This window comes from Triturus cristatus, chromosome 9, assembly GCF_964204655.1.
Source record: "Triturus cristatus chromosome 9, aTriCri1.1, whole genome shotgun sequence".
Taxonomy (NCBI): Eukaryota; Metazoa; Chordata; class Amphibia; order Caudata; family Salamandridae; genus Triturus; species Triturus cristatus.
In genome coordinates this window covers 583,558,532-583,582,566 of record NC_140592.1, presented here as the reverse complement: position 1 = coordinate 583,582,566, position 24,035 = coordinate 583,558,532, and the positions used below count along the sequence as shown (strand labels likewise).

At 42.9% G+C, this 24,035-nt stretch overlaps 1 protein-coding gene across 3 annotated transcripts in view; it reads left to right on the top strand.

Annotated features, from left to right (window-relative positions):
* Positions 1-19,477: 19,477 nt before the first annotated feature.
* The window catches only part of LOC146798351 (cytochrome P450 2C8-like), a 489,861-nt gene continuing 485,303 nt past the window's right edge, over positions 19,478-24,035 (top strand). Inside the window, exon 1 of one of the 3 annotated variants that reach the window (XM_085625620.1) lies at positions 19,478-19,728. In XM_085625620.1, the coding sequence (XP_085481746.1) occupies positions 19,531-19,728 (198 nt within the window). In that variant the 5' untranslated portion in view covers positions 19,478-19,530. The remainder of the gene's footprint in view (positions 19,729-24,035) is intronic. The other 2 variants (XM_085625621.1, XM_085625622.1) reach the window with 2 other exon arrangements.

The following is a 24,035-nucleotide window of genomic DNA, read 5'->3' as shown; positions in this document are numbered from 1 at the left end:
GCCCCCAATCTCTCGAAACCATCGTTTTTATACACAATTTTCAATTTCATCTTTATTCGATTCACAGAGTGTATCATAAAAGTATACATAAAAACAGCAACTCATTGAAAGTCAAAGATAATGATGTAAAACAAAGATAATAAAATGCAAACACAGTTTAGCATACAGCAGGTAATGACTTTCTTCTCTTTAATGCAGCCCTAAAAAATCTTGCTAGTGCCATGCATGTATACAGATTTGGAAGCAATTGTAGGTATAAAAATGCCGGCCTACATTGTTTAAAATGTAACAATTTCATTAAAGGTACAATAAAAGAACTCCTCAGATCTGTATAAAATTTACAAAAGAACAGTAAGTGCATAGTTGATTGTTTAGACATATTGTCACAAGGGCAATACATCATTTCACTTGACCAGTTGTTGACATTTGGAAAACTCGTCAAACGGTGGAAGATATCCAACCTAAAACGGGTTAAAACAAACATATGCTGAGCATTGAGAACATTAAAGTGTTACGGTTGCATTGAAAAGGTAGTCATAACCATTTGATTGTGTTGGACAGTTGGTTTGACCAATTCCACAGACAGTCTCAAATCCTCCAATAGGTTTAAACAACATTACGTGCGGCGGTCCCGCCCATTGTATTATGGTGGGCCCGCCACAGCAGCGGTCGGATTCCGCAGCTTCAACATTGTGGGGGGTGGTGTTGGCAGCAGCACCGCTGCGTCGTGAAAACGAGCATGTTGTGCAGGTCACTGCACTACGTGGCAGACACTGCACTGTGCCTGTCACTTGGTGCAGTGAAATGTAGGGGTGTAACCAGTGCACACCCCCCAACATGAGGGAGGCGCACAACGGGCCCCCAAACACAATCCCCGCCAGCCTATCCATAGCGGAGAGACCGCCACGGAAAAGCTGGCTTCCGCATGCATCCTAATCTAGACGGCATAAAAAGATAGGTACCGGCCCTATTTTAGCGATACAGCTCCATCCGCCAGGACAGCGGGCGGATTGCTACCGCGCGGTCACCACTGCCATCATAATCTGACTGGTGGTTTTCAAGGTTACGGTCGCGGTCCGGCGGTTGTGATCCACCCGCCATCGGAATAGGCCCGTCTGTCTTTAATGATTTCCTCGTAATGGTACTCAGAGTTTCAGGTTGATAATAATATTCTGGACGGCTAATATCAGACATAAAATTCTTATAAACTTTAACCATGGGATTTTTAATGCTGACTCTAAGTCACAGCAGTCCTTTACTATGGCACGTTTAAATTCCATATAATCTGATGTCCAGATCTTGTGCCAAAGAAGGACTGGCTGGATCTTTAATAAATCTATTAGATAAGTAGCACCCAGTTCAGAATGACATACAAAATTTGAACAGCTAGAAGGGAACGCCAAAAGATTTTTAAAAAAAGGCATTTTCCACCACCTGTAGTGATTCAACATTTGCGAACCCCCATAGCTCAGAGCCATACATCGCAATAGTTCTGCATTTAGCATTATATATGGTTAGCATTTCTTTTGGCTGTTTACAGTACAATTTCTTTGTGAAGTTGCACAGGGCCGTGATAGATCTAATGAATTGCAGCCTTCTCAAATTAATGGCGCTTTTCCAGTCCCCTTCACAGTCAAATAAAATACCCAGGTATGAAAAGGAAGAAGTTAGTGGTAGGATAGCTTTTCCTATAAGGATATTACGCCACTTAGTTGTACTTCGTCCTACTTTCATAACAAATGTTTTGCTTATATTAATTCATAACCCGGGATTCTCCATAAAGTAAACAAATATTTCATGGAGACACTGCAAAGCCAATGAGGTACGGGCCATAAGTACTGCGTCGTCCGCGTAAAGCACAACCGGTATTGGCCGATGCTTAATTTATGGCAAATCCATACACATGTTGGCAAGAGTGTTGCCCAAATTAGTAATGTACAAGTTAAACAGAAAAGGGGCAAGTACACACTCCTGATTAACCTATTTTTCGATACTAAAGGATTGTGTACATTCACCCTTTATGCCAAATCGAATCCTGGCGCAACCAGTTGAATATAGATATCTTAAAAAATTAACAATGGTGCAGTCTATACCCATTGAAGTCATAATGGACCAAAGTTTATCATGGATTACACAATCAGAAGTGGAAGACAAATTAACAAAAACTATAAACAAATTACCCCTTTTGATATGTGCATATTTGCCCAGTAACAGATTCCTGTTGATGGCTTGCTCCGTGGTCCCAATTCCCTGTCAGAATCCATATTGTAAATCTGAAATGATGTTGTTAGAGTCCACCCACCTTTGTAATCTGCATAGAAGTATACGACCCACCACCTTGACTAGGCAAATGGGTCTATAATGCGCGGGGCAGTTACGGTCACCTTTTTAAAATATTGGTACAATATGAGACTCGGACCAGGAAATTGGGAACTCCACACTCTGACAGGATCTAAAAACGGGAGTCAAGAGAGGGCACTAAAGATCAATATTAGCCTTAAACAGGTCAATCGGAACCCCGTTGGGGCCTGGTGCTTTACCTGCCTTGCTTGAACTTAGATCCAGATTGACCTCTTCCAGGGAGAAATTAAGAATAGACCAATCAGAGGAGAACGTAAGCATTGAAGGATCCGCCATACATGCTGATGTAGAGTTATTACTATCACATTCGGTTGAAACTGCATACAGATTTGAAAAGTGTGCTACCCAGTCCACTTCGGTCACTGCAACCTCTAGTTTTGGCTTGTTATCCTCATTAAAAAAAGGTGAGTTTATAACACGCCAGAACGCAGTAGTGTCATTGTTACAACTAGCCTCATACAGTTTTTCCCAGGCCTCCTCTTTCAGACCTTTTTTACGTTTTTTTAGAGTAAGCCTGTAAAACCGTCTCCAGTGCTGAATCTCCACAATGTTTCTAGGTGTACTTTTTAAATCTCTTTTTAGGTTTTTATGGGCCTCGGTGCTTGCATAATCAAATCAGCCCTTCCTCTTTACTGCTCCTATCTTCTGTTTGGGTGTTAGCCCCACTTTGACTGCTTCAGTAATTGGGCGAATGACTCCATAATCACAGAGGCTTCGGCCGAATCATCCAGACAAACACCAAAGGCCCTCCTTTGGTGGTAGAATAATTGCTCTAGAAAACTGGTTGGATCGGTCATAGACCAACGTATGGTAAAGCCATTCAGACAGGAGAGCTCTATATTCTCCACCGACAAAGTATGATTGCAAACCCCTTGCTCTTTTTCAGACCCAGACTTCAACACTAAGCTCTGAGGATAGTAGTCACTCATTGCAAAGTTGTGTATTGTAAAGTTGATAACTAAGGCCGAGTAACGGTTGGGGAAAAGCAGAAAATCAATAGTGCTTTTACCCATACTACCATCAAATGTACAGGATACCACGACTGGTCTATCCCTAAATTAATTGCTGAAACCTAGATCATATTTAAAAATAAGCTCATTGAGTTTTCGCCCTATTCTGAGTGTAAGAAATGGGTGACATCGTCATTAGTAGGTGAGGTCATGCCACAGATGTTAGATGGCAATTTGCAGGGCTGGATTTTAAAGTTCCCCCACATACCAGGATTTTGTCTCCATTCCCCTTAGTGATTAGAGATTCCAGATCAATATCAAGTTGGCCTAGAGTAACCAGTATATATGAATCACACGCATTATTATAGAAATTGACTAAAATCAATTGGGAGGATGCCCAGAGCTCAACAGAAACAATTTGATAAAAGGTGTTAGGAAAGTTTATATTTACAATAGAGGAAGATAATTTGTTTGACACATAAATACAAAGACCGCCCTTAGGTCTAACATATCTCAATGGAATGGCTGAAAAGTTGAATGTTTTAAAACCATTCAAATGAGATGGTTCAACGCCACGGCTCAAGTTTCCAGTAGGCAGATATTTTAAAAATCTGTCGTAAAATCTAACCATTCTGATAGGCTATGCTTACTACGAAGCCCCGCTACATTCCAGCATAAAACTGTGATAGTATTTAGATCTGGGGTTATAAAATCCATATTTATCTCATTTCTCAATGTGGACTGCTCCGCAGTTAATTGGAATTTAATAAACCCTCCCCTGTCTGTGTATTATTGACAGGGGTTAAGGTTGCGGGGAGAGGGTTATGCAAAGTAGTTCCTATCAATGATTCAGCCTTCAGTCAATCCACCCCAGTAAGACTAGAAAAGCAATGAAACCTATTAGATGTTGAAATAAGATACGTGAGGGGACATGCATAGTTTGGATTTGGTATTAGTAGAAAGGTTGGTTGTGATTGAGGGAATTGTTGTATCGCAGCATTCGGCTGTCTAGGCAAGTGTAGGTGGGGCTTGTATAAAAACACCAAACGGTAATACTGAAATTTTATTTTGATTTAGAAACACTGAGTCTAGTGCTGGAGTTTTAAAAGAGAGCACCATACAGTCACCCTGAAACACTTTGTTGCCCCTGCCAACCCACCCAACCTGTCTAGCCATGTTAAAATCTGCAAAAAGCACTCCCCCCATCCCAACTTTAGAATTTAACCAGTTGAGAGATTTATTTCTCAACGAGTCCCATGTTTCTTGGAGAGGAGCAGCTAGGGTCGGGACGTTGGCCAAAATGACCACATACAGGGTAGCAGCAGGGGGAAGATCTAGTCGATCCGTAACCGGCGGAGGGTGAGCAGAGGCAGTTCTCCCAGAGCAAGTATTAGACGGGGAGACTGGTGGTGCCCCTTTGTTTTGAAACCTGTCTACATCCATTGATGCGGCTGAGGCACTGAATTTAACACTGGTTGATTGGGGAACTCGGGATTCCCTGGAACAGGTTGTTGTAGTGGGGGAGTTACAAAGGCTCTTGAGGTTAAACCATCAATATTAAAATGATCATTTAGCCCTTCCCTATTGTTCTCAGGGAGGGCGTTGACTGAACCCAATCGTTCTACACAGGTTAGCACAGCACATTCAATGGCTTTAAGTCGGTCTGTGAGACTGCAAACAGAGGTCTTAATAAGTTTTGTCAGGGCTTGAACAGATATCACCAATGGAGAGCAGTCTAGGGGTGCAGAGGGCAATGATTTGTTAGCAGCTCTAGCGGGCCTAGGGGTCGCTGCCGATTTCTGCACAAGTGCCCTTTTTTTAACCTTTACTTGTCCCTCACATGGAACCACAACAGGATCAGCAGGGCTATTCCTGGGAATTTTGGGATGTTTAGATGGAGAATGGGAGTTTGAAGTACCCGGTGAGGTAAGATTATTAATAGTCTCATCTTCATCTTTATTCGCTGAATCTGTTCTCGTAATCTGCAGCTCGGTTGGTTGGTCTGCATCTGAGAAGATTATTCACAAATTTGATGGTTCAAGGCCACTGTCACAACATATGGGTAAAGTTTCCCCCACACTTAAAATTTGCTTCTCAATAGCCCCCATTGCCCCTATTATATAATTCATAATAAACTGCCGTAATTTTGGTGGGTATTTTGCTAGTGCAGAGGTTGGATGTTTCCTTTTCCCCATTTTCATAAAATGCACCACTACTTAGATCCCAAAAATACTTGAGAAAACAATAGGACAGCGCAAGTACTGCCAAAAAGACTAACAACAGTAGATAAATCGAATTTTCAGTACCAGTACCAGGCTCGTCGTTGATGGACAGGAAGGCTGAAAGTTGCTTGCCAAGACACACAGCCAAGAGGGGGGCCTAGCCCTGCCTCCTTCTGCCGCTGACGGGCGCAGACGGGCCCACCCCTGGCCTGGGCTTCGCCCGGGCACAGCCTGGGGATGCCCGTGCTGCGGGAGCCCTGAGCTGGCTTTATGCGTCTCCCAGTGTCGGCAGAGCACGTTGGCGCCTCCTGGCTCAAGGACTGTTGGGGGATGGAGTCCCCAGACAAAGTGCAGCATGCAAAAGCGGCGATGAAAGGCTCCCGCACTGCGGGAGCCCCGAGCTGGCTTTATGCGCCTCCCGGCATGGGCATAGCACGTTGGTGCCTCCTCGCGTAAAGACTGTTGGAAGATGGAGTCCTCAGACAAAGTGCGGTGTGCAAGAGCGGCGATGAAGGGCTCCTATGCTGCGGGAGCCCCGAGCTGGCTTTATGCGCCTCCTGGCACAGGCAGAGCATGTTGGCCCCCCTCTGGCGCAAGAACTGCTGGTGATGGAGTCCCCAGACAAAGTGCGGCGTGCAAGGGTGGCGACGAAGGGCTCCCATGCTGCTGGAGCCCCGAGCTGGCTTTATGCGCCTCCTGGCATGGGCAGAGCACATTAGCGCCTCAAAGACAAAGTGCGGCGTGCAAGGCCGACGATTGGGGGCATATACACAATTTATGCATATTAATTTTAAAAAACTGCAAATTCAGCATGGCATGATCATGGTTAGGTCACATTGGAAAATCGAAAAAAATTACATTCAAAAGGTTCTTAAAACTAACCCATTTCTTAAGGTAACAGAAATCTTCTGTTTGCTCCCTCAGCAACTGTACTCCTGATATGTACAACGCAATATGATTTTTTTTTAACAATAGCACAAAGAGTCATGTTCTTCTGCATGCCAGCATTTCTACTTCCCATGGAAATCCTTCTAAATAATACATCACATTCACAATGGAAAGTTTTCTTCATAATACATGCTTTCTATTGGGAAACAGCCATCACATCGTATGTGTTACAAAGCATGCGAGTACAATACTGTCGTTACAACGACCGCATTGTTACATCGCAGTACTATTACAACGACTTGCTGTAGGGGGCGCTCTAAACTAAGGAATAGTATAATTTACTATCCAACACCTTCCCTACTGTTGCACACACTGGAGTTGGAATAGTAAATTATACTATTCCTAAGTCCAGCGCGCCCCCCACAGCAAGTCCTTGTAACGACTTGCGTTACAATGGTACTGCAATGTAACAACGCCGTCGTTGTACCGACCGCATTGTAATCGCATGCATTGTAAATGCATGCGATGTAAACACCTATGTTCTTTCTATTACTACAGTCTATTGATGTCTTTGTGATCCGTAGTCAGTGGAAACTGTGGGGAGAGAAGATATGTAGCAAGTAACTAATTAGGAGGGTAAATGAGCAGAACACAAGAAATTGCACCTGTTTGAATTAAATGGAGTCTCGCATAAAAAATGTGGCATAACTATACTGTGTTATTTATCACACTTCTAAATAAGATAATCCAATTGTTTCAAGTGTGAATTTATCTGTTCATTGGTTACTGTTATGTGTGTCATCACAATTACTCATTCTCACAAATAATTTGTCACCCAAAATTGCACATCAGAAATATCTTTAACAGCCTTCCCCTTCTGATTATTTTTATAATCACTAGAAAATAAAACCAATAATAAACTTTATTGATCAGCCATGTTTTCATTGATTCGACAAAACTTTCATCTTCTTAAGTCCTTATATTCCACCATCCATCAACATTTTCTTTCTCTGATTTTATTATAGCTCCTAGTTCTATTACTATATCTGCTGATCATAAACTCTATCAATTTCACTAAAAACAATAGAGTAATTGCACCAATCATCACAATTATTACAGGTGTTAAAACTAATTGAAGAACACCACTACCAACCGTCTCTTAACCATTCACCTACCTTACTAAAGCTACTTCTTTCCTCCCTTACCCAAGATATTACACTCTCCCATAATCCTGGTTCTGTCAATGTCCTAATCTCATGAGTCAAATTAGTTATGTTAGTAATAAAATAATTAATTGCTCCACTATAATTAGGTATGTAGGTACAACACCTCCTTGCCTTAAGGACTTTATGAACTCCACCTTCTTTCGCCAAGATAATATCTAAGGCAAGACAGTTCTGTATAACCATTGCTCTGAGTGCTATTATTTCTACATTGACTAATCTATCCGCAAGTCTGTATCTACCACAAGTCTATCTACTATTGGAGACAATTGTATAATTTTCACATCATTCATGGCCACACCCATGGAAGAATCATCACACCTAAAATACCTAAAACCACTTGTTCAAAACTTTATCTTACTCTTTTCATGTAATGTTCTTCATTTAACTCATCTATATGATAAATTCTGGGGAAAACTAAAGCCAGATAACACGAATCCTCTCAATTTCTTGGTAGGTTAAAATAAGCTGTCCTTCTGAAAACATAATAAATTCCCCTCACAATAGGTTCTCCTCCAAACAGTAGATCTCCACTAACTTCCTAAGATTGGTCACACACATGTTCTCTCTTACAACTACTTGCTTTACTTTTTCTCTCTGATTTCGCCGTTATTCAAAGTCACGAGGAGGGTAAGACAGGGCTGTGTTCTTGCCCCGACCCTGTTTTTACTATGCATTAACAATCTGGTAGCCCAGCTAGAGAAGTGCAATCACGATGCCCCACACTTAGAAAGTATGAAGATCCCTGCTCTTCAGACAATACTCTATTGATATCCAAATCCCCTATTGGTATTCAAAATATCCTGGACCAGTTTGGTGTTCTCTATGAGCAGAAAGGGCTTGAGATCAACCATCAAAAAACAAAGTATATGGTTTTTAATACCAGTCACACAACCCGCCCTAACCCGTCTCTGAATGGTGTTCCCCTTCAAAGTGTCTGCACCTTTGAGTACTTTGGCCTCACCTTGACGAATAATTTTGGCTAGTCTGCCCAGATCCATAAGAGCAAGTTGAAGCTCAAACATTATGCAGGGGGCATCCTGCAGGGTTTTAAGGGTTCAAGCTTCCAACCAGCATCTCCGACCATCCAAATCTTCAACCTACAAGTGACAGGCGTAGCTTTGTATGGGGGAGAATTATGGGGACACAAGAGGACTACCACATTGGAGGTGGGCGAGAATCAATTTTTACAATCTTTGGCGACTCTTCCAACTAGTACCCCAATCCTGCCATTATGGTTGGATCTGGGCCACAGGTCCATTGCTCATAAAGCAGCCCTTAGACCTCTGCTCTATTAGAGATGGCTAAGGGCCTCAGTGGACCTTGTTCTGTATCAGGTGGGTTTGGAGGAGCTACTTAAGCAGCATGGATTTTCTAGGATTCCCTGGTTTGAGCACATCAAGACTTTCTTGGCAAAGTTGGGATGCGATCATTTGTGGAGCCACTTCCAGTGTGTCTAAGTGAGCATTTAAGGGGCTTTTCTGCTGTTTCATAGATGGAGAATTGATCATTAACCGGAGTTTGGGTACCTCGACACCAGCTTTCCTGGAATTAAAAGATTCTTTCCTCATGGAAGAATACATGGGCTCCATTGAACCCCCTTTAGAAAAATTCTTGTACATTAAATTTCGATTTGGGACCCTACCGTTGTGCCCCTTTACTGCTAAATGGGGGCAATATGATACTAACCTAGACCTGTCCTGCCCTGTCTGGCCCCAGATCAAGGAATGTATCAATCACATATTGTTCTTTTGTCATAATCACAGGAAGAAGTGGATATTACCGCTTTGTCGTAGCATTGGGATTGGGGATTTTAGGGTTGTCTCCAGAATCCTCAGATCCATAAATCACCCTTGAATGTGTTTGCTCTGTCCTGCTTCTTAATGGGAATATGGAGAATCAGACAGGGCTGTGCAGGGTCCTGAATACTGTATGCTCACCGCTGCTGTTGGCAATGTGACCTAGACAAATGCTCTAGTTACACCTTTAAACCCATTGGCCCTCCTTAACGGGGTGCTAATTCTGCACTAGAAACCAGAAGTATAAGGCATATGGCTGAAGCGTGTTTTATGAAATCCTAAATCAAGCAATGTCTATTGATTAAGCATTTCTCAAAGTGGCTTTATGACAGTATCATTTTTATTACATTGGTTTTACTGTTTTTAAAGTTTATTATGTCAATTGCATTTATGCAAACTATTATGGCAGCATTTGCCGAAAAAAGAAATAAAGATTAAGATTTGGTGGGAAAGGCCTTGGCAATGATGTCAGCTAGGGGCGAAGCTGAGGCCCCCAGAGGAGATGTGATCAGTGACTCCTGGGTGACATCATTTTGAATTGTCCCAGAATGCAGTGCAGGAGGGCTGGGACAGGGACAGAGAGGTGATGTTGAACCCAAGATAGGCCAGGGGTGCCCAGCTTCTAGAACCTTCCACCCCCACTTAAAACGTTATTTTCGCAGGACAATGGGACTAGAGGCGGTAGTCATGGACAACTCGAAGGAGGAACCCCCTGCTATCTATCTGGATGGAGAATCCTGACTAAAAGTGACCCTAAGACCAGTGAAGCTCTCCCCAGAACTAGGGGAGCTTGTCCCCTTGCAACCCGTGATGAATAGTTCGGGTAAAAACTGGACTTCTGCGCCTAGAAGGAGAGAAGCACCAGAGGAGAGAAACAAGAAAGGCTGGTGTAGGGAGCCAGTGGAGCCCACTCCCTGCAAAATTCGCTACATTAGAGGCCAGGAGGCCTACAGAGAGTGCTCCAGGTGGCCGGAGTTCATCACCAGGAGATTAATGAGTCCAAGATGGAGAGAAACGGCCCAACTGTACTCGAGATATTGCAGAGCAACGGATTAGATCTTTCACCACCCCACCTAGTGAGGCCAGGAGCAGGTGGGGCTCCGCTGCTGTAGTACTTTAAACCCCTAGGGTAGGCCAGGGCCCTGGGGTCGCTGCAAGAAGCATGTTTGATTTTATCCCTGGGAAGGGGCTTGCATGGGGCGACCCTCCCCAGATCTCAAGACGCCTGGGGACCCCAACCACCAGTCCAGTTCATCGATTGGGGGACCTGGGACCCCAACTCTGGGTCACCGATGATGCAAAAAGGCAGAGGAGAGCTGTTGCACTTTCCAAGGGAAAGAGAGAGAGAGGCGTGGCCCAGGATCCCCAACCCTGTAGCCGGACAGTGTAGCAGAGGACAGGGGAATGTCCTCACACTCCTTCCGTCTGTGCTGGGCCTGTCCTGCTCTCATATCTGGAGGAGGCATGTGATCACCACCAGCATGAGCACCCTGCCCACAGGAGCGAACAGGGAAGAACAGAGATGCTGGGTCCCACAGCAGGGGGAAGAGGCTGCACACAGAAGATGGCGGGGCAGCCAGGGGTGAGCTCCCTGGGCTGCCCTCAACTTTGGCAGTATGCGGTGGGCCCGGATGGGAACAGGCACCCTCATGAATTGAAAACAAAGTAGGAAAAAAGGCAAGTCGCATGGCGCAAGGTAGTGCAACATTTTAGACAAAAGCATCCGGAGTCGCTCATCTCATACGCATGCTCCCAGGAGGGCGCGCCCTATAATGCCTTGTTATGTTTCATATAGGTACCCTAATATAGGCCCGGTTTATATCATACACCTTCACCTACATTATCTCTCCTATACTACACAGTAACAAGCCTTTAGGATTGAACCTTTACCTAGTTCTAGTCCTGGGTGCAGAAGGAGGGTTTTTTCTGAATAGCATCCTTTAACTTCATCAGTGGAATCATTCAGCATGAATGAATATTCATGAGGGTTCTTGGAAACCAGGCAGGAGCTACACCACCTACCCCACCATATCTACGTACAAGGTTCATCCCATACGTTATCCTCAAATCCAACAATGGCTAATACATGAAACAAGGGACAAAGAAACCCTAGATACTTTTTGTATAAATACAGCACATCTTGCTAGGGTTGGTAGAGGGAACCGAGACTTCCAGGCCGACACACTGGCCAGAGACGCTGAGGCTCTTGCATGCAGTTGCTCCAGCTGACAGTTGTCTAACACATCCCTCACGGGGTGTCCAACTCAAGACCAGGACAGGGTCCCACATTCTCTCACTTCAGGTAATGGGGGTAGACTAAATCCTAAAGGGATTCTTGGCTTCACACCTATTCACATGCTAGGTACACTTAGGTACATCTAGATAGGCATTGTAGGAGTACGCACACTTTTATCATGCATTTTATATTCATTTATGTATTAACCATTATTGCAAAATGGTAGAACTGTACTATGCTTTTATTTTTACTGTACTGCTAATCCTATATATCTGCTACTGTCAAGCTGTTGTTGCAGCACATCTATTTTACACCAGAAGAACAACTGTGCAATAAATTCTTATTATAAAATGCCCGACTGTTTCTTCTGTGTAACTCTCTGAGACTGAATATGTGAGCACGAGCGACTGAGCCAAAAATAGTACATTGTTTCCACAATCCTGAGGGATCAGGGTTGTCATGTTCTAAGGTTGCCAGAAACTATTCTCTCTCCGGTCAGAGGAGATTCTAATGGCACTGTGAGCTAGCTAAAACAGAAAGGCTAACATTCTCGGTGGGGGTGCTCAGAGCCAGTCTGCCACCAAACCCACAGTTTATGTTATCCAAACGCACAGGTCCTGTATGGGTAATATAGGTACTACAAGACAGCCCAGGAGGGCTGGTTATTGACTAGGTTTTTTCTGCTGTTGGTGGAGGCCCCAGGACGTCAGGGGCTCCACGAAGGAAAGAAAAAGAGTACTGGGGAGCTGCTGGAGTGCAGCAGCTCCCCCTTCCCAAGGTATTCAAAGCCCTTTCTTAAAGGAAACCCTAAGTTGGAAGGGGCAAGGAAAAGAAGACCCCCCCCTTGCTTCTTTGTTGTTGCCAAACACTCCCCAGACTGGAGCTGGGGCTCTACAGCTGGGTCTGCACTGCAGCACCCTCTAAATGCAGAATATATGACTGTAGGTTGTGTGGCCTAAAGAGGGTTATATAAGACTCACAGACATGGTGGATATTGAAAAATGCTTTATTCACAGATGGTTGTCATAGAGATTTGAACAATGCTTTAATGAAAAATGTTCTTTTTGTTGGGTTGTCAATGCTTTCTTTAAAAGTATTATGTACCATGAGGTTAGGCAATGTTTTATTCAAAGATGTCTATGACAATGCTTGATTTAAAGGGTTGTTAATGCTGACAGCAATTCATATTCCGGAGAGGCTGCAATGTTTTATTAATGACAATTTGGGCACATGATTACAATGCTTGACTATTCATAATAAGTTTAGAAGTATTATGGTTACTGAAGCTAACATGTGATTCTAGTTTTGAAATGCGATAACAATGACCTAAGGTAAACTGACACCCCATATATATTTATATGTCCTTTGTACATGAATGGACGTGTACTGTGAATTTTGGGGGCATGACCCTTTCCAAAGGTATTTCCACCAGCCTTAAGAATATTTGTAAATTACTGTGTATTATTGAGTAGTGTGTGTGCAATAAATGTACTTTTACTTTTCTAAAGAAAAAACACAGACTGGACAATTATTTATTGAGTGTTATTATTTAGTGCCAGCGAATAGTGATTACCAGCCCACAGCACTTCCCTTGACTAGACCTTTTTTTTTTAATGCAGATTTATATAGCGCGAACTTGACCCAAAGGTATTGGAGCGCTTTACATGAGCACTGGTTACGTTACACAAGGACATATTCAGGCACGGGGAGATTAAGTGATTTTCCCAGAATCACAGGATGTGGACGTGACCCCAAGGCTCAAACCTTGGTTTCCAGCACGAAAGTCGGCAATCTAGCCGTCAGACCACATCCTCTCCCCTTGGACTGCTCTGCTTCGCTGCCCTTAGAATGTCAAGTGCTACAATGGAGTGTTTGGTTCCTAGTGAAGGGTGGACGTATTACTTGTGTAGGCCGCACAAATAATAGCCTGTTTCTTCACAGTCACTAAGAAACTAAACCTTGAAAATGTTTGATGAACAGCTGGCAAAAAAACAATAGCAGGCATCCACCAACCGTTTTGTGCATTGAAAGTAGCCACCTTGCCAGTGATTTCCTTTCAATGTACAGAGATGTCCACTGGGCAGGTGGTGATCTCCATATTCGATGGATGTTAGTCCATCATGGTGGTGGCGGTAATGGCCTCCACAACTCTGACGTACTCATTACCATCGTTCAAACTTTAAATCAGGCTCTAATTTGCAGTGATCAAATTGCCTCTGAGATGTAATTTGTGCATGAAATGCCTGGTGTGGTTAATTGTTTTTGAGGAAAAGGGAGTGGGGGTACATGGGACATCCACACCTACCACTGCTGCCTCAAAGAGGGTACATTAGGATTTGATAAAGGCTTAATAGAGCAAACTAGTTGCTTTCTGTATGTAGATTTGTCTAAAGGTTATTACACATTGAATGCTTATGCTAAGCTGTTGTACGTATATGTGAACATTATGGATGTGAGAGATTGCTACGTGTGCATGCAATTGCCTGCTTCAGTTGAGGAGGGGGATCAGGTATCATCACCTACCCTTGACGTATGGCATTACTTGCAGTTTGCTCCTTCATGTTCTATGGAAAGGGTCATTACAAGTACTATTTCTTGAATTATGATTTGGTACTCTCAGAGAGAATAGTCTACATACAGCTGAACAAATATGATTATTACAAGCAAGAAGAGAGAATGGGAAAGTATTTTGTACCCACAGTGACACTTCTTACGAGCATAGATATAATCTAATTTGTACAATAACAGACATTAAAAAGAAATTCATAGATCAAGTAGAGGCTAGACATAGAGGTTTAACTGTCAAACTTAACAAAAGGGAGGGAAACTTTGAATGGACCTAGGAGGAGTTAGCTCACCAGGCTAAGGTAAGCTATTGTCCTATAGCTCTAGATTGGGAACAATGAGGTAAGCTTTGCATTTGACAGGTACAGACCTTTTATGACAATATATTTGTGGGACAGAGTGTGTCTCATCACATCTTCCTAAATTATGCTTCTTCAAAGAAGTTCCTTCACAAAACAGTGCAATGGTAACAGGAGCATATTTTGTGTGTGGAAAGAATGCGTATGTTCAGCTTCCGAAAAATTGGTATGGTACTTGTTATGTGGCAGTTGTGTTTCCAAAGATATATCATGCGGAGGATTTAGAGAGTTTGGAGGGAAAATTAAACCATATAGAAATACGTGGACTGAGTGCTGGTGAAGTCATGGGGGACATATTTGGAGCGATGATACCTAGCTTGGGAGTAGTGTTGAATGACACCAAGATTAGAAGGTTATCTACCATTGTGGATAAGTTGTCAGTTAACACAGCTCAGTCGTTGTTACTCACATACGGAGAGAAGGTTTTGATAAGGGCGATGGTGTTGCAAAAGCATCTCGATTTAGATGCGTTATTGGCAAAAGAAGGCAAAGTCTTTCGGATGGTGAAGGTCCAACAGTGTTGTACTTACTTTTCTGATAAAAGTAAAGACCTCAGGGATATACAAGTACCATCACTGAGATACACCATGAGATACATGACTTGACAACCAAGGGAGTCTGGGACAACATTGGAAAGGGATTTGGAGTAGTTGGAAGTTGGTTTGCTAACCTAGATAAGGGAATTCTTGGATATATCTTGAAACCAATCATCATTGTTGTGAACTGTGTCATTATCTTGCTAGGTATGCTAAAGGCATACAAATGGCATAAGGCAAGGCAAATGGAGAACTCCTTTAGGGAAAGAGAGAGAAGGGTGGAAAGACTGCAGGACAGTCATTATGAGAATCTGAAGTGGTGAGAGGAGTTCAGACAAAGGAGACTAGCTATGACATTTGTTTAGATCGATCTTCTCTATAGGGATTTAAAAGTGTTTTGTGATGACTCAACGTCATCAGACGGTGGAACTGATGTAGGGGAAATCACATTTTGTTTGTAGGGGTGCATTATAATAACATGTGTAGAGCGTACCCACATATAATCCTTTGTTGTATTAACGTGAAGTGTAAGAATTGTGAAATGTAATAACATGAACGTGATGTATTTAGGCCATTTAAAAGTAACATGGAGAATTACCGTAGAAAGTGAATGGACTAGCAGAAAACTTTAACATGAAGTAACTTGTGTTGTGCAACTGACAATCATTCATTTATCAAATGTTTATTAATTTGTTGTTTACATGTAGGTAGAAATATTAACTGAAAGTACCTTATTTTCCTATTCAATTTCGTAAAGCTCACATGCCATTTTCCTATGTTAGCTGAAGTTTGTAGGTCTGAAATGCATTTTCCCTGGAAGCTCTTGCTTTAGGATTAACAGCCTGAATTTCCTCTGGGCTGTGGAATTTGTTGTTTCTCACGTTTTGTGTTGGAGGTGAAAGAAGCGCTCGTTAGCTAGAATAATGTCTTAATTTCACTAGTCAGGCAAGGAGAAAAAAAGTTACATCGTATCGATAAAGGAAGGCCGTTGTCCTTCGCACAGGAGAAGGCTTGGGAACCAAAGACAAATTGCAGTGAGAAGAAGAACGCCGCTGTCCCATGGAAAAATACCTTTAGGATGGTACCCAGAGCGAATGGCATGACTTACAAAGGATTTTGGGAAAGTTTTCTTCCGTACTGTGTTGTGGGAAGTAGGGAAAGCGCCCACTTCTCCTTCTGCCTTCAAAGAGAGAGCACCTTAGAACTAGCTGTCTCAATAGCTTTATGCTATCTGACCCATCGATGGTGGAGAGACTTAGAAAGACTCCACATGCTGACATCTTTTAATCATTTTCCTGAAGATGCTTAAGTAGGGATGTCATCTTAGCGTTAGTGTAGGGATAGATTAATGCTTTATATTCATCAACTCTCATTGCAGGGAAATTTGGACTCATGCTTTCTGATCCTCTGCATCTTATTTCTTGAATTGATTGTTTTGCTTATGCTACATTGCCTCAATTGGATACGCAGATTTGGCATTATTCTGATTCTGAAGTACGTCTACACTCTCGTTTTCAGGTGTCTTTATGCCAAGTTATTTTTGGCTTTTTAATAATCTAACTAACCTTACGTAGTTGTCTGTGGTTACTATGTGTCCACAGAAATTCCTGTAGAATTGATTGGTAATAATAATGACCTTTCTCCCATCTATGCTTATATGCTGTTAAAAGGAACAATCGGATTGTGACTCTAGAGTAGGTCACAACATATGGGGCCGGCCTTTTCACACTTAACTCCCTGAGAACAATGGGCTAGGAAAGGGAAAACGCACTAATTCAAAGGGATCATCTGTCTCCTCTCCTAAACACTCTGCAGTCTGACTCAATACACTGCCATCCGGAATGACTGTGACAAGTCCTGCAATTCACATCTGTTGTCTCTCCAACCCTCGATCTTAATGCCTTCTGTTGGTTTGTGTCACAATAAGTAAAATCCTGTGTGGTTATGCTCACCTGAAGAACACGCACTCCTGGCATGTTTTACACATACCATCAAAACTTACACACATCACCCGTGCCTAGCATGAATGGGCAAAAGGCCCGGATGCAGTTGACAATTTAAGACACACAGGAGCTGCTGCTAGGACAACTCTCTAGCGGGCAACATCTGAGTGAGATTGGTATCGATGACACCAGTCAGTCCTCTACAGCCCAGTGAGAGACAGCATTTGCTCTCATAAAAGGAGGAGCACTTGGTGTGCTCCTATGCGAGAGCTATTGGCTTTGCCAAGGTGTAGAGCAACATGGCTAACAGTTTTTAAAATGTGCTATGACGCCAACAGTGCTGACCTCATCATAATGCTTTTTTTCCTATGGTGGGCGAAGGTAGGTAACATGGGCAATAGAAGGGATGGTGAGAGGGAACATGCAACACAGACAATGGAAAGATAGAGGGTAGGAGGGATGAAACATCACGGACACGTGAGGGCTGGGTTGAGAGAGGAGATGCAACACTGAATACGGTAAGAGAGAGAGGGTAGAGTCTGGGGGAAAGAAGCAACATGGACAAGGGTGGGGAAGAAAGAACACAGACAAGGTGGATGGGAACAGTACTTAATCTGGGCCAGAGGTTGCCAGTGGGGACCACTGAACTCATCTTTGGGGACTGGCACTTATTTTTTCTCTTCAGACATTACATGAAAGCAAGTGAGCGAAATACACAAAGGGGAAAGAAGGTGAAAGAGAAAGGCAGGAAAATAGTCACAAAGGAGAAAGCAGGATCCCACAATAGCAAAATAAAGGGGTACAGGGTGTCTGGCAGAGCATCAAAAAAGTGATTAAAGAGGCCTGTGAGAATTCAAGACTATGCAGCCTTGGAATTTAAGGGTAAACGACATTTATTTGCCCAGTCACAGACTTTCTGAGCAGAGGGTTGGGCAAAGGCACTCATTCTTCTACAAATAAGGCACTGGATGGGAGAGGAAGAAGCAACATAGACAAGGGTGTGGAAGTGGAACAAGCAACACAGACGAGATGGGAGGGGAAGAAGCAACACAGACAAGGATGACAGGGGAAGAAAAAAATAGCACGAGCAGTGCAAAGACAGTAATCAAAATGAAGTAATCAGTACTTGGTCTATGGTTCACATGAAAGAAGAGGACGTGAAGCCAGCACGAGCTGGCCAATTAGGAAGCATCGAATAAGAGTGACAATGAGTCCAAGAAATGGTAAGCAATGGGTGGGCTCCATGCCCTTTGTTGTATACTGCATCTCTCAAGCGACAGAAAGACCTAAAACGTCCTCAGCAGTATTGGGCCAGCATTTCATATAGTCTGGCACTACCAGATGGGCCAGTTGGAAAGGGCCAGTGTGTGGGTCTTTTTTTTATTCTGTGGGCCATGAAGAGATCAGAAAAACCAACCCACACACTGCACTGGCCATTTTAAGCTTGCCTATCTGGCAGTGTCAGACAGTCCAAAAAGCTTGTTCAGCACACACTTATGACTTTTGTGGGGTCTGGGGTAGGGATCACGAATTACTCCAGCTTATTATAATAAAGATGTGGCAAGCGCACACACTCTCCAGAGCCATGCACTGAACCTTTTTCCATCCTAACATAATATGTCAGGATTTTTGTATTTATTTACTGTTTTTAATAAGTCAAATTGTTTGTTATAATAGTTGTTTAGCACTCTGACAAATAATGTTACGTCCGTTAAAATAGTAGTTGTTTAGCAGCACCCTGAGAAAAATGTTACGTCAATTTAAATATTGTGAGTTATTGGGGAGTTTAAAATATAAACGCTTACTTATAAAATCATGAAAGTTATTTACGTTTCGAAAGTGACTACACGGTGAAAGAAAAGACATACAGAAAACCACCTTATTACAGCCCCTTCTTCACGAGAAGAGTAAAGGTTGTTTCTCTAAATCAGAATGCTGGTGGTGACATAGTTATAGTATTTGAGAACCCTTTCGTTTCCCAGTTCTATGAGTAACCAGATCATACAAGGCTGCAAATCCTAAAATACAACAAAAAAGGTACCTGGGTTAGATGAGCTACCCGTACCCAGGTATGGAGGAGGAGGACCTGGGAAACGTGAGAGCTCAAATATTTGTATTTTACATTCCTCTGCATAATTTCTAAACTGCAGGACCAAGTCTCGCATCTTCAGTCAATTCTCTCTTTTCAAGCAGATATTTTTAACCCAAACGAATCAACACCGACAAAATAAAAACTGCAAGTCCCAGAACACAAAGTGCTGGTGACTGAAAACCTGACAGCACCAAATTATATGGGACTACTCTCTTGCTTAGCTTAGTTCTGTAGAAAATGTAATGGTTTGCGTATACCTCGAGCAAACTAACACTTCCTGTATTGCTCCGCCCTGTGCCTGGTGCACAGCTGCTAAAGCAGGAAGTGTGCGTGCATTCTGAGACCAAAGTGCAACAATGGAGACACTGGGCTGGGTAAGGCATGGGGATTTTAGCCTTCCATTGCTGATTTTTGCCATTGCTATATTTGTTTTCTGTTGGTGGAGAACTCAAGGCAGCCTGCCCGGCACCCTGCCTCCGGGCCCACGCCCACTGCCTCTGCTGGGAAACCTGCTGCAGCTGAGAGGTGCCCCCATCCTGGAGTGCCTAAACAAGGTGAGAAGCGGGGAGGGATGAAGGGCGGAAGGGTTCGTTTCAGTGATCAGCCGGCACTATTTTTTCGATAGGATATGGAGCAAGGGTTGTGGGATCTCTGGTAGCATGATTGACGTTTTAGTATTGTTTACACTTGCCTCGTGGGTGCCTCTCTACTCTCTCTTCCTTGCGTGCTTTTCTCAAAGTCAATCCTTTTCACAACTCGTAAGAAGTGGCCTTAAACCGTGATTATGGCATTTTCGGTCGGTTCTTTGCATGCTGGAAGGTTTAAACCTATACTTAATGGGAGCAGTAAAATAACTGAGAAACTCCAAGTCCCAGGATGCCCTATCGTCAGGCGGACAGTGCGTTTCATGGCACGGGGTTACTTGTCAGCAATGCCACCCTCGCTTCTCTAGCCGTCTAGCAATAAGTTGCTGCAACTGTTCCCGGTGTGCTATATTACCACGCTCCATTTTCTGATTTCTTTTAGACACGTCAAATATGTTTTTTTTTAGAGTCTGCATTTTAGTTGGACATTCTCTCCATGTTTACTCTATTGCTATACGTGTCTCTAGAAATGACGTTTGTGAAGGGGGAACACATGGTCACAAATAAAACCGGTGGGACCAGGCATCTACAAAATATATATATATATATATATATATATATATATATATATATATATATATATACACACAGAACACCCAACTTCAAAAGGAAACTCCAACGAAGAAGGCACGGACTTCAGGTTGATGGTATATGGCTTTTTTTTTTTTATTGTATCTGGTCACCCTCGACCCCAAGATCAGAGAGACGCTTTTCGGCTTCTATGAAGCCTTTATCAATCTACTTGGCGCCAGTTCACTTTCACATTAAATAGTCACTCCCACTTAAGGCATTAGTAAACATAAACAAATTACTACGTGCCTCACTTCAAACCCTCTACATTTAACAAGTGCTCTAATGATTAATAAAATGCTGCGCAATACACATACAAAATATATACACAGTCACATAGAAATATGTTGTATGGATGAAGAATCTAATTATCAAAACAAATCTATATGTTGCCAACCTAAGTGTGAAACCTCATATATTGCACATGAGACGCCAAACGCTCTAAATGTATCGCCTGTATAACTAACATCTATTAAAACACGCTGCAATTATATCGTAATAAAGATAAAAAACACCTCTGTTCCTCCTCAGACCTGGGATGCATTTCTAAAGTGAAAAACGCTCTGCCGATAATTAAATGTTGACACACACTACAGCCATAATGTTTCACAAAGCCAAATGAAAATGCAGCAAACACTGATTCAAGCCCCAATAAGCATTCTACTGAAGTAATTACTTTCACGAGAGTCTGTTACCCAACATATATACACATGTCCGTATCAGAACTACCCCTCCCATAATGCAACAGGGCAATCGCAAGCATGCCGGCAATATATATGTATCATGACAGTGGAGAAGACGAGTCGGGCAGAACTCTGCATTTTGGTTATTACATATTTATAGTGCACATATATTCAATTTAAGGTATTGCAACTTTGTTCCAGATGTTCATTTTCTATTTCCCATGACACAACCTCTTTCATTTTTTAGGTCTCACGTAGACAGCGCATGTAGTGTCTCTTCGAGAGATTTTGTTTACTGTTAGTGGGCTTGGAGCCCTCCTGTTACTTACCATTGGTGGGCTTCAAAGCCACTCTCGATTGCTTGCTTCCTGCTGTTCAGCTCTGCAGTCGGCACTTCCCTCTTCTGACCCTCCCCTCTTCTGACCCTCCCCTAGCGCATGGCCCAAGTACTTGTGTCCTTACACTACTCGCACTTTTGGGAGCAATGTTTTTCTTTTTGTGTGTTGACCCACTCTACACACGCACAAGAGTGCATCTTTTGCAGCTGGCTCTGTCACCTACCTAATCCCGTTGTCTGTGTTTGCTTGTTCCACCTCTCCCCCCCCCCCCCATTGCTGTGCCTCCCCCACACTCCCACTGTCTGTGTCGGCTTGTTGTTTTTTAGCTTTCACCACTGATTGCAACTGCATCTCGGCCACACCCTTATTGTGTTTTGTTTAACAATTTTTATTTGCCTGAGCTTGTGTTTAAGGTGCGACTGCAAGGGTACCTTGCACATGAGTGTTTGTTTATTTTTAGCTCAAGCACACATGAGCAAAAAGAACAAATGCTAGGCGGAATGCTGAACAAATCAGACATTCACCCCAATCACAGATCTGGGTTTAATACATAATTTTTTTGCTCACACATGTTATCACATTTTGAGGCAGGGACACTGGAATAATGCAATTGTGCGACCTTGGTAATTTTAGAATAATTAGGGCTTTGCCTCATTTGCCAATTAATTCCTCATCTGTTATACAGTCTGCAGATTTTAACAAAACAAATTTGTTTCTAGCTCAAATGGTTCAGAAGTTACTAAAAATGCAGAAACATGTTGCAGCGCAGAGGAAGGCCGTTTGCAAAGCCAGACTGATCAGTTTTCTGTTGCCCATTGCCATATTTAGGTGTTAAACTGGTACTAATGAGGTGCAACCAATGCACAGACAGTGATACCAAATGAAAAAATGCTGAAATAATGAAGTAATACGATTACAAAATGTGCCTCATTATGCCACACAATTTGCCTTTTCTTGCCACATAATTTACTCAGCCCTACTGCATAATTTGGTCCCCTCCTGTGGCATAATTACCCTGTACCTGCATTAGGAGAACTGCTTGCTTGTTATATACACACTGTTGTATTCCATTTCCTTTGAGATAAGGAAATGTGCTTCCAACACTCTCTTCACATGCAGTGTTACTGGGGAAATGCAATTAATCTTTCTTACAGGAGTTTTATGGGTTCCCCAGCTTCAAACATCGACGGCATTTAGGAGTTGCAAGGGGTCGTAGCTGCCACCCCTGGATTGTTCCTTGCAGCCCCTGGCACTACCTTTGCGACCCCTGGTCTCAGAGACTGCAAAATCAATGCCTGGAACACAGTGGCAGCTCGTCCTTATGGGGCTCCACTCTCCCGTGTTTTCTGTCAATTGGTTATTACACTAATAGTGAATAATAGTGCATTATTCACTTTTAATGTAATACAAGTGGTGTACAATTATCTGGAATATGACCATCCCTAGCAGCTGATGTAAGTAAGAAAAATGCCTTTAAATGTAGGTTGTGTTTGTGCCTGCGGATGAGAGTGTGTTTATGTGTGAGAGAGAGAGAGAGTGTGTATGTGTAAGCATGTGTGTGAGTGATAAATGAAGGTCAACAAGTGTGTGATGTCACTTTCGCTATCAGTGGCATTTTGGTGAATTGATGTCCATGGTTTCAAAGCCCACTGATCTGCAGATAACGAGACCCGCATTGCAGTGTTTCTTTGTTATGTGCAGAGCTGTAGCCTTTGAAGCTGGAGAACTCCATTCAGGTTCCATCAGCACCACAACTTCTTGTGATTGTGGTGCAAATACTTTAATGTGGACATGTAAAAAAACAGAATAATCCAGCTGCCCCTCCCATCCTAACATTGCAAGTGTATTGGAAGCACATTTTCATATCTCAAACGAAATGGAGCTTGCATGTGAGGACTTGTTTATTTAAGTTTATTCCACCTTGTACAATACTGCCTGTCATTTGTTAAGTTAGACAGCTTCAAACAATATTTGGAACTATACCTCAACTATAAACTTAGTTTTATTCCCCTTAAAAAACTCTGTCTTTCAATTCTTATGTTAGACAGCTTTATACAATAGGTGTGACTGCAAAAACACAGGATGTGTACAAAGTGCATGGGTAAATGTTAGTTATCCCTAATTTATTTTATATTCTGGGTATCCAAAAAGCAACCAAGAGGTCAACATTAACATTCAGCTTTAAATTTACCTTTCTTCCACCTTGGACAATGCTGCATTTCATTTGGTATCTTAATAGTCTTAAACAATATAAGCGACTGCACCTTAACCACAAACTTAGTGCCTGATTACGATAGCGGTGAATCTGCCACTGGCAGGGTGCCGGTGGTGGATTCACCACCAACTTGCGGCCATTCTCCGCCCACCAAATTACGATGGCGGGCGGTTTGCTGGTGGACGGGAAGACCGTCCGCCACGGGTCCGACACAGGTAGTCGTTCCGATTGCCTGGCGGACCTGGAAAAGCATACCTAGAATGGTGGCGGTGCCTAGCAGGCACCGTCCGCCATACTAGGATGCTTCATCCCCGCCAGCGGTGGATGGCAGTTCAATCGCCATTCACAGGATGGCGAGGATTGCATTTTGGGGCCTGTTGTGGGCCCCCCTTGTGTTGGGGGAGGTGGGTG